The 12268-nt window shown below is 41.3% G+C and overlaps 1 protein-coding gene across 1 annotated transcript in view; it reads left to right on the forward strand.

Annotated features, from left to right (window-relative positions):
• LOC131691623 (putative sodium-coupled neutral amino acid transporter 11) overlaps positions 1-12268 on the forward strand; it is a 136550-nt gene that overhangs the window by 70400 nt on the left and 53882 nt on the right. Inside the window, exon 2 of the mRNA XM_058978158.1 lies at positions 11495-11551. Within this exon, the coding sequence (XP_058834141.1) occupies positions 11495-11551 (57 nt within the window). The remainder of the gene's footprint in view (positions 1-11494; positions 11552-12268) is intronic.

Consider the following 12268-nt stretch of genomic DNA (forward strand, 5'->3'; position numbering starts at 1 on the left):
GGCAACAAAGTTCTAAGAAAGTTCTCCGAAGATACTATATATCTAAAATCAACGGTTTGGGCGCAAACAGCTTTGTCTTCCTAAATACAGCTTTGGGACCATAGTGCACTGTTCTTTCATGCCTTCTCTTAGCTCTTCTTCCGAGGATACTTCATCCAGGTCCTTTCGTTGGATAGTTGTCTCCAGGCACAAGGTTCTCACTTCCACTGCGTCGCCCATGGCTTTCTCGGTGAGTATTAAAACCAGAACTAAAATTCCGATCTAAACAAAATTCAACAGCAGCCTATATTACACTTTTCCTTTGAGCGTAAATTTGTTAAAATCGGCCCAGCTATCTCTGAGAAAAGTGAGTGAAATTATATAACACATACATACATACACACATACACAAATACATCCACACAGACATCCCGATCTCGACGAAATGAGTCGAATAGTATATGGGATTCAGTACTGACGGCCTCGGTTAGGAAGTCGATTTCCAGAGTGATTGCATAGCCTTTCTTTATATCAGAAAATCAAAATACAGCTAATCGAACTACCTGAAGGTTTAAATCGAATTTTAATTTCAACTTTTTGTACACTTAGAATAAATATAAATACTTGGAAACACGGTATTGAGCTCGGTCCATCAGTGTAGTGCAACTTACTTAACAGCGTTAACATAAACTGAATAAACAAGCCCTCTGTTAGGCCATTTTTTTAAACAACCATCTGTCTTTGTAAATAACAAAACAACCCATTGTAACAGCATAGCGGCATATGCCTCAGCGGGCCTGGTTAAAGTACATAATTTCGGAGACTATCTGTATAACCTTTCATATAAGAAAAACTTTTGCTACAGCTAAACCTACGATAAGTATATGCCAATTATTCATTAGCTTACTTCAAATACTACTTCTATTACTACAAATACGAACCAACACTACTACAATTAAATGATTATTTGTATGATAAAAACTTATCTGTAATTATGTTTGATGATGTATGTAGCACTGATTATCCCCTCAACCTTGACTCTCGGATCAAATCTGACAACTAAAATATCCTACTTACACATTTTAGGGGCCGTACACTAATTACGTAAGGCTTTTTTAGAGCTTTTCAACCTCCCCCTCCCCCCCGATAAGAGTTCGTAAGATTTTGGTGAACTCCCCCTCCCCCTACATAAGATCTTATCATGATTATCGTAATTAAAAAATCGAATTGTTAATTCATCAAATAATAAGATAGTGAAAACGATATGTATAGAATTATTACAAGAAAACTCATGACAAAATTTAACTGTAATCATCTGCAGTATTTTAATTGCATGCCAATCTCGCCCAGTAGAAAGAATAACTGTTGTCAGATATTCAGTAACTCCAATTTGGTCCACATGATCTGCTTTGCTATATTCCACTTCCTTTGAGTCTATTTTCTTGTGATGTAGAATTTAAAGGAGTTTATAACCTCTTCTGGCATGAATCGGTCTAACAACACGAAGGGTATCAACACTTCTTAACTTGTAAGGCATATTGTGACTCCAGTTCTCGAACAGAAAATGTACAACCAAGAGCCAAAAAATTACTCATATTGATTGATATACAAGGATTATATGGTACAAATGAAAATAGTTCCCTTTCCTTTTAAAAAGAATATTTTCCTCATGGATTTATTTTTTTAAACTTGCTTTATGATATTACGTAAGAAAGGATAAACCCTCCCTCCCCCTCAGATAAGAATTTGTAAGATATTTTGAAACTCCCCCTTCCCCCATATGCCCTTACGTAATTAGTGTATGGCCCCCTATCTACTCGTTTCAATGTGTTTTAGACTTGCTAATTAAAATTGCTGGTATTTGAGAACTAATCCATTTTATTCGTCGGTCTGGTTCTCGTGGGTGAAGGTTCTTCTAAGTAACTAGGAAGGTTTTATATTTATGAATTGTTTACTGTGATGTATTTACAACCATGGGATACTGCATCAAACTGGGTCTAGTTGAATATTGACAGAGAAAATAGTTCAACTGGCTATACAGACCCTTCGCTGTCATCCACCACCACAGGAATGAAATGCCGTTAGGCTAACAAAATGCGGGGACCATTGGAATCTGGGAGCTTTACACTCTAAGCATTAGAATTTTAGACTAAAACCCATGTAAAACTATTATTTTGTTATTGCGCTAAAATTGTCAATTATTTTGTAATTTTATTGCATACAAAAATCGTTTACACTGTACATCAGGTCAAGAAAAAGTTGATGTAGGACAAATAAGAGAAATGTCGCTTTATAAATTATTTATTATGAATCACCTCATATTTTCTCTTTTGTTTTAATGGTAGTATCACATCGTTCATAATGGACCCTACTCAGGATCCTTGACCTGCCGCCCAATATTTTCGCATCCACTCCAGGCAGAAAGCATTCGTCAGCTAAATATTCTGGCCTATATATCGTGCACCGTAGGCATCCAGTGGCCGTCACAAGATTCAAATAGATGAAGGCTGTGATATCGACTGAACGAACTATTACACCTAGGAACCTAATCAGGGCCTGCTTCTTTCTGCTGTGCAGGTAACATGGCATGTTGAGACGAGGACCGCCAGCAAGATGAATCGAAAATGCTTGTACATGCGTGAGCTCTGAAAAATTAAAAAAAAATAATTAAGTCATGAATTTCCTGAAACTCCACATACCTTTGCGTTTGTGTAGGTTTGTGATTTTTCCAACTTATGATGCGCCGGATACTTCCTGGAACAGCGGGTAAATACTAAATTGCGGACCGACAATCTTTGTTTTTCTTCAGTCACATATCTTATGAACGAATACGAACATCATAGGAACGAGCGAGAAGTGCTCTCGTTCGGATTGACAGCTGTATGTAGAGGGCAAGGATGCCACTTTGAAATCTATTTTCCAGATGAAAAAAGAGTGAAGTTTCAAATAACAAAAAATCTGCAGTGTCTCCATGCAATCCGTTGAAATATCAGGGCTTTTAGAATAATCTATTGAAATCTTGCGAAAATGTTAAAAATTCTGTCATTAGTGGAAAAGAATCTGTGTCCAAAAGGGATTGAATAAAACTGTGATATTTTAGGAAAATCTGTGAATGTGGCAACCCGGGTAGGAGGAAATATAAATTCTCTTTGCCGCTCGAAGAGAGAGCATGATTTGTTTGTTGACCAAAGCATCAAGCCGAACCGTACGGTTAGTTGATGAGCTCTCGATGTCTCTCGCGCAACATAAACAAGCTCTGTTTATGTTGCGCACTGGTGTCACAGCGCGTCGCTTTACTCTCCCGCAACAAAAAGTCATCAAAATACCGATGAGTTGCTGGTGGATTTAAGGACGCGGCTAATATCGTCGAAGAGAGAGAGAGCATAAGAGAGAGAGCATAAGAGAGAGAGCATATCTGGAATGCTATCAATAGAATGGTTACTAGAATAACATCCGATCTGCAAAGAAAGTGGCGAAGGGACCAACAACGTAGCGCCTTTGGCTAGAAAGTTACCGTGAAACCACAAATCGAGTTTCGGGAGAAATTTTGCCGTCGGAGAACTCTTCATCGCTGTAGACTAGGGCCATCGCCGGTGACCAGTTGAGTAGTACACGACGTAGCACCGTGTTCGCGTCGTGTACGTCAGGCTTCACCGGAATCGCCGGACAGACCTCTACACCCTACCGGGCAGCTCGTAAGTAGGCTAAATCCACCGCCGGGGATTAGAGCGAGTAGACCGCGTCGAATAGCTAGCAATCGGCCGTTGGGGCACCAGTGAACCGGAAGCTACCCTCAATCCGGAATTGCTGGACAGACCTGGATGGCCCGTTGAGTAGGCTAGGTCTACCGCCGGAGACTAAATCGAGTAGATCCGGATGAAGTGGGAAGCTGAATGGCCCACGGAAACGAACATCAGTATCAGGAGAAATCTACCGCCGGGGAATTCACAGTAGGGTAGATTAACCGCCAATTATATCGCGACAAAAATGGGAGCTAATTGGCTCATGAAACAGGCAGAGAAATTTCGCTTCCAGGGAACTCTCAACCGGAGTACGATAGTTCACCGCCGGATAACATCCGAGTAGATCGCGATAAAGCTGGGAGCTAATTGGCTTAAGAAAGCGGGCATCGGTGTTGAGAGTAGTTCCTCCACAGGGGAACTCTCAGACGGAGTAGGGTGAGTTCACCGCCGGGGACTATTCGAGTAGATCGTGATAAGGCTGGGAACCTAATGACTCTCTGAAACAGGACGTAAATGGCTCATTGAAGTAGCATCTAAACGGCTCACTGGGACGAGATCTGAATAGAGACAAGAAGCTAGAGAAGAGTCGATAATTGTAATCATTTAAGGCATGAAATTACAACATGAATTTCATTGCTTAACCCGAAAAATATCTATTAATTACCGTGGTAAAATATTGAAGTAGCGAGATATTTTTCACAAAATTAACAAAATATGATTTGCGTCTTTATGGGTTAGCAACACATAATACGTTAATGTCAGAGATCATGACGACGCCGGTGGTTGAGTGGTAAGCGTGACCCAGTTGGTCTGGGTTCAATCCCAGCCGAGGTTGTTAAGATTTGTCTGAGGTGAAAAAATCTGTGGTCCTCCCGTGATACTTGCGCAGTAGTTCATATTGCCTCTAGCAAATGCAAGTATCGGACTAACATATCTTCCCTTTCCTTCCGCGATGTACGTTCGGACCCGGTCGGCGCCGGAATTGATCAAAAAACACTTTAGGATTACCAGGAGTTACACATTGCAAGATGTTTCGCAACGGATTCCCTGTGCATCTACTGATTCCCTGTACAACTTCAGCTAGTTCAGAACGATAACGGAGTAGCAGTCAGGGGTGGTCGCAAAAGCTTAAGCTCATAATACATTAATGCCAGAGATCATGTTATGGGAATCATCAGCCAATCCATATATCAGAAATTCAAGTTCGTTAAGTTTTCTCCACAAAACAATCGATGACAAGATTTCATTGAAGTGGTGACAGCACACCGCCTTGAGGGTATCCCCAGCCACTTAGTTTCTTAACTTTGTTTTATCCTAGTGCAGCGGCCCTAATTTTTCCAGTTCCAATCCCGGGAAAATATCAATCATTTTTCCAACATCATGGATGCTCGGTTCCATGAGTTGGTTACAACACAAAGACTTACCCTTAAGCTTAGCAAGTTTCATTGACGCTGCGCTTTGTACACGCGAAGGTAATGTTAAATGATAACAAAATTGTTTGTTTACACCGCGACCCTACCGTAGCAGGGGCTTTGCGAAACGGTCAATTGTTTTTAATTGAATCGTCTATCGACCGACCGTCCTAGTGAGAGCATTGGAAATGTTTTCTAAAACTTCGTGCTTTTCTCTCAGAGATGCGCGAAAGTGATCTAAACCCTCGTTGTTAAAACGTCTTTTGGGTCTAGTTTAGGGGGTCAGAAGTTAGTTAGTGTTCGCACGTACGCAACCGGTGCGACGTGCGAAAGTTTAATCAGTAAATAAGGCCATTACAAATCTTTTTTAAAAATTATGTCCAAGTACAATTTTTTTCTGAAGAGGGTGGCAAACAAAAAATAAATATTTATTTTTATTAAAACAAAAAAAGCATTTTTTTTTCATTTTACATTTTCCTGCGATCGTTCTCGTGGACGTTTCCGCAGGGTGATTTCGGATAGCGGGGTTGTTTTACTAAAGCAATTCAAAGCAAACTTATTGAATTAATCAAAAGTTCATATAAGAAAGGGATGGTTAAGTTTTTCGCTTTAAATAATTTTCCGAACAGTACAATTTCTAATAGCGGTTTAATCCGTTTCTAAATTTCCAATAAAAGCTTGAATGATCACTAAGAACTTAATATGAACATTAAGGAATACTTTTGGGTATTATCCGAACTTTTGTTTGCTTGGACTTTACACAAAAAGCATGAAAATTGGTCAAAGATGACCCTGCTTGATAACAATGTACAGAAACAGGATTGTAGCATTTTACATATGGACTGGCAAACGTACATTCTGTGCATACTATAATTGTTCGAGCTCTAGTGGAAACGGCAGGTTTGGTTTATTGCTTGTGTTTGAAAACTTGTAGATTTGTTTGTTTGGTACACTATAGTCATTTGGTACTGTTCTTCAAAATACTTGCATTTTCCCCCATCTTTTTGTGCAGTCGTATGGATTTATGAAACGTATAGGAATTATCAGTTCATATTTGCCCTTTTCATATAAGGAATGCAATCACTCTGAAACTCGACTTGTCAAGCTAGACCCGGAGTGTAGAGTGTCATATACCACTAGATTCAGTTCGTCGAGATGTGAAAATGTCTATATGTGTGTTTATTATAGTAAAGTTGAAAAGTTACAAAAGTGCATTGACACTGGCTGTGACTCACTTTCGTGCATAACCACTTAAAAGAGTCCTTACTTTTCTTCCTTCCTTCTGCCCCACGTGACTGCATCAAAGCGTTATATCGTGGGGAGACTGATTCGGTCTTGAGATACAGTGAACTCAAAAAATAGCATGATCACTGGCACTACCTAGTGGTAGAGTTGAAAACTATTTGGTCTTTCACAGCTCTTGATCTTCCGAACAGGTTTTCCGAAGATAGATACCCTGTACAAAATCGAGATCACGAGATATTTCTTTTGTTGAAATTTCCATTTGCTTGTTCCATTTACATGATTTCAACAATCTATTTCAGCTTTATTGGTGGTACTTAAGGTATATCTTTGTATAAAAATTATTATATATTGTCCAGGACAAGTTATGACCAAATGATACTAAAGAGCTTAGCTCCGAACACCTATTCGGTTAATCGCAGTGGGGAACTTCCGTGAGCCATTTGGCTCCCGTTTCTGTGAGCCGTTTACGCGAGTCATCTCAGTGAGTCATTTATTCCTCGGCGGCGGAATTTCTCCCGATACCGATGCCCGTTGCGTGAGTCATTTAGCTCCCAGTTTTGTCGCAATCTACTCGGATAGTCCATAAACCCTACTCAAATGGCCAACCAGTACTTGGCGATGTTGGTTCGGCGATACCGGATGGAGCGTAGCTTCTGGTTCGCTGCTTCCGGTTCGCTGAAAACTCGACGACCAACCGCTGGCGCTTCACTCGATCTAGTTCCTGACGGTGTAACTAGTCTGCTCACGGGCTTCGGTCCGGCGATTCCAGATGGTTTGTGGTGCCCGGTACACTGACGCCTCAACAAAAGCTGTGGTTACTCTCATAGTCTTCCCCTTAGCATAATAGTCGTTACTTTAAAAGTTCGAGTCGATGATATGTTCTCCGACCGCGATTTTCGCCTATTGCTCTTTCGGCTGCTAGTCAACACCTGGTGGGTTACTTAAGAGCTCTAATTATACAGCGCATTCCATACCGGACATCTACGGAATCACACTGTGCACTTGCACTCATCGTAAGTGACAACATATGCAGTTAATCCAAGCAACCTTTGACTCTGCCTCTTTCAGGTTTCAACTGTCCTACAGGTAATACGCGATTCCTTTCTAGACAACAGTTCAGACATTCATAAACACAAACTCTGTTTTATGATGAGCAATCGTCTTCGTGACGAGTGCCTCCAGCTCTTCTAGTGATTCTCCGATTAATTGGAACACCACATTATCCGCGAAACCGAAAATCGTTACATCTCTGAGAAGGTTCAGCTTCAATACTCCATCGTACACTGCGCTCCACAGCGTCGGGCCGAGGAACGTCAGTCGTAGTTGTCATTCTCCCTTGTCTGTTTCATAGATCAGTGTTCAGTACTGAAAGTAGCTCTGTAATATCCTACAGAGTTATTCATGCTGTACAACGAATGGGCGATTGCTTCCTAGTTTATTTTATTGAAGCATTCTTCACATCTAAGGTAACCACCACGCAATAGCGACATCCTTTTCTCTGTTGTCATCACAGCTCCCACAACCGTTCGGGTGGAATCCACTGTAGACCTGCCTATAATGAAGTCGAATTGCATGACATACCGTTCTCACGGTCCGTGTACTTAGTTAGATTGTTCAGGATTACTCTATCTAACAGTACCAAGAGACATATTGACCTATACGCTGGAGGATCTCCAAGTTTTCCTGGTATCGGAAGCAGCATCAGCTTCTGTCGCTTCCAGTTATCGGATCATTCTGAACATATCCGGGTTCTGGTACTGGGTCCTTCCACTCATGGATTTCGCCATCTCGATCAGCTGCTTGTCGGTAATTCGAGCTTCTTCTTCGTGATCATCCTCCTCCTTGTACGGCAAAGATTGGTTCAAGTTGCCGGGAAAACCTTTCGATGGTGACCTCTAGCTTCTCCGTACACCTTTCAGGTGGTGCAGCTGGGCCTTGTAAGTAGGGGTTTGCCCACTACTCGGGTTCTTGTTTGCCCGGAGTACCCTTCTTTTCAGGGCGGCCTAGGTGCTCCTACCGGAATTTCAGATTTTCGTAAGATAACAAAAAAAGGTAAACAAACAAATAAATTACTAAATTTGCCGATTTTATTCCCTTACTCTCCCTTGTGGCTGTTCGTGGTCACAACTGATCCGATACTGCTGATGCTGGCAGGAAGGCGACGGTTCCATCCGACCGGCCGGGACTACAACGACCGAGTTCTCCCGTTTTCCGTTGGCTGCTCCGGCAGCGGTCCTTAGCGTTTAGCTAGGGAGGTGAGCTTGGCTCCTTTGTTGGAACCTCCCTAGCGACGTTGGCGATAAATCGCCGGACCGTTTACTCGCCGTAAACGATCCCGGAAGTCACCGCAGTGTACTTCCCAGGGGCAACCATTGTCCGCCCTGCTTCGTTCTCCTTGGCTATTAGCTATAGAGGAGAGCTAGGCTCGTTCGACTTATCCTCTATAGCGAGAACGGTCGATGTCAAGGTTCCTTATTGTTTAGCCGGGGAAGCGAATACACTCCTTAACTATTAGCTTACCCCTGTTGGCGAACCGACACCGTAGTTTTCAACGTGCCCGAACCACAGGCCGGCAATCTCGACGGGCGATTTTACCGTCGCACTCGCGCACTTCGCTACACTTGCTATCGTGGCGGAAAACTGTCCCGAAAACAAAAAAAACGTAATCTGGCAGACGTCTGTATATCGCCGTGTGTCGTCACTTTCTTAACTTTTTACGATGGCCGCCTTCTGCACGACCAAAACAAACACCAACTGCCTCGCCGCATAGCTGTCACCGCCGATCCGTAGCATTATCAGCACACATTTTTCAGCAAAAAGAGAGCGGTGGCCTATCTAATCCCTATGCTACTTATTCACAAACATAAAAAAAATTATGTAACCTAGCTGCACGAACAAAACCGTTCACATACGCGAAAATGAACAAAATTTACAAGAAAAGTGAACGGTACCGAACAGCGGTGAGCATAATTTTACATGTAAACAAATACACTCTACGGAGTGTATACCCAATAAATGGTATATTTCCACCCAGTGCTAAATTGTTACCCTGACGGATTACAGCCTTTTATCTTTGCCATGCCAACTTTGTAGGCGTCTCCTCGTGAATTCGCGTTGGCTTTGTGGCAAAGCTCATCAATTCAAGCTTTCTTGTTCAGCTCGACTGCTTTGTTAAAAGGGGCTCGTGCAGCTTCTCCAAGGTCGGAATAACCTATACGTAAATCGGTAATCGTCGTATTATAGCCGACAACCATTTCTAGGTCTCCCATTTCTCGGTATGGTCGCATTACACGCCCTTGTTAGTATTACCATTAACTCGTTCGCATTTAGGTTGAAGAGGATACCCCCAAATTTAAATTCTTCAACGGACACGTCCTTGTGAAAGATCGCTGTTTTCCACTTTCACTCGTTATTCAAACCATGTCCGGTTACCAATGCTGTACCAGATCGCTCGATGGTCGCTGTGGGTATATCCTCGCACACTTTTCATCTTTCCTGTCACTTCAAGGCTACAAACATTAACATGGATAATGGAATCACGGCTCTCCCTGCGGTAAGTACTGAAGGTACCTTTGTTTGTAAGATCTACATTTAGCTTTGCTAGAGCCTTTTTAATCGCTGATGGTCAGACAAAGTCCTTTTGATTCCAGCGTCCTTCTCGACAATTTTTCAAGTTCCTAGTTCTTGGAAAATTTCAGAATTAAAGTCGGCTAATTCGATTTTTACAAGCTTAGTCTTAAATGGAAGGTTTAGTAGCAGACTTTGATCTGGTGAAGTTCATACGCATCGCACATATGGGTGCGGAAATACGGTATGAACACTGCGATCCCATATTAAATCTTTAAATTTCAAAAGCCTTTCGGTAATTCTCATGCATATTGAATATTAAACCACAAATAAATCGCATGGAGTCTTATGTGAATTCAGATTGTTTCCTTATAGAAATTATTTCAGAATGCAACTACCGATCTCTATCGACTGTTGCGTTTAAAATGGGATCGATTCAGAAGTCGGTCTGCTAGCCTTGTCATGAGATGTTTGTTTGAGAATTCACGAGCGGCTCCTTCCTTCCGCGAACAGTAAACGTTTTTTTATCTATTGACTATTCTTGGTCAAAATAAAAAAAATCATGGAATGGCAATTTCCAAAACTATTAGAATAGTTTTTAATGACGAAAAGCAAAACTCTATGAAAGCTATCGTTTTTTTTTATAAAAAGTGACAATTTTTTTAATTGAGGTTATTAAAAAAAATTATTTGCCCCCTGATTTTTTCCAGCAATTTTGAAGGGGGGGATGACATAATTTTTAAAAAAGATTTGTAATGGCCTAATTGGCCTTTCGACCCGGCGGCGGTGGTGCGAAAGTTAGACTCAGTTCTAGCTAGTTAGAAAGTTAGGCTCAGTTCTAGTTAGTTATCTAGACTGGTACGAAAACCTGAAAAGTGTTATAACTTGGTCATAAGCAATAAACCTAAAAGAGTTTATGTTAATAATTGTGTTTGTGTGTTAACTCGAACGAAGGATAATCTATCACCCGCAAGTTTGTTAGCATAAATCGTGAGTGATAGCATCTTCACTAGGAACCAAACATGAATTACGCCAACGCAAAAAATGAGCAAAAATTACTATTCAAACGGGTTAAATACTTGAAATGGAGATAATTTAGTCAATAAAATATTTCCCGGCGAATCCATCTGAATTTGATTTTGAAATGACATATAATGTCGAAAAAGTCTTTTATTGAAATTTAAATATCAGCTAATTTGGGTGGCCCGTTTGAGAAATTTCGATTCAACAATGTATTTAGTTGCGCATAGTTACAATGGCAATAGCTGTGGTCATCCTTAATAAGAGATTTATTTGAGTAAGTTCGATAGTGTCTTGTCGTTAATTTTAATTTGTGACCGAAAGTCAATAACTGCACGCATTCCACTCACTTTCAACTCGTTATCTACTCTTTTCAATTTTCCCAGCGTGCCAACTTTTGATTCTTGACTGTGAACTTTTCCACTTAATATCAAATATATAATCATTGGCAAAGGAATAAGCAATAATAAACACGTTCACTTGACCTGCTATTCAAAGTCATTTCCTTTCTCTACTCTTCCGTTTCAGGGCAGCGATGACTCAACCGGGGCAGCCGCTTTCGACGATATCGACTCCTTGATGAAGGTAAACCAAACACGTTCCACACCGATATCTGTGTTTCTTCACCCCTTCACACTGAAACGAAAATAGTACCGTCGGAAAATCAATTTGTTTGATTCCAATGTCATTTCATCTGCCAACTCAAATTTCCACCCTATCTCAAGCGATAAACAGGCTCTCCATCAATCATTATTTATCTTTTCCAAAAAAAATATCATTCTACTCAAACGACCGTCACCTCGAACGTGCGTCATCAGAAGCGCCTAGACCGAGAATGGATCACATGGCGACAACGCCAAAATAGCAACAACGACAAAAAAAGGATACAGCTCCACAGAAGCGGCCAAGTTTTAAATTGAAAATTCAAATTACTCTTGATTGAAGCACAATTCAGGCTTCATTGCAGAGCCTCTCACTCAGCAACCTTTCAAACCGACAACAGGTGAGAAACACCCTTGCATCCCAGGCAGCCATGGACCCCGTCGTCTCTATATATATGCGGGAGGAAAAACTGATGCTGAGTAAGATAGACCCCCCAACCCCTAATGCGCCAGTGATGGGATCGCTTTTAGCATACCAAGTAGACTGGGATGCGACGGAGTGTTTTCAATTTATCTCGTAGCATTTTTTGTGCGATCCCGTTCTAACAATGCACGATGCACGAGATGATGGCGCTCCTGCTTCTAAAATTTTACGAAGCAATTCATTTCTCTGCAGAACATTTTCCCAGAAGAGAACAGG

This window comes from Topomyia yanbarensis, chromosome 3 (genome assembly GCF_030247195.1).
Source record: "Topomyia yanbarensis strain Yona2022 chromosome 3, ASM3024719v1, whole genome shotgun sequence".
Taxonomy (NCBI): Eukaryota; Metazoa; Arthropoda; class Insecta; order Diptera; family Culicidae; genus Topomyia; species Topomyia yanbarensis.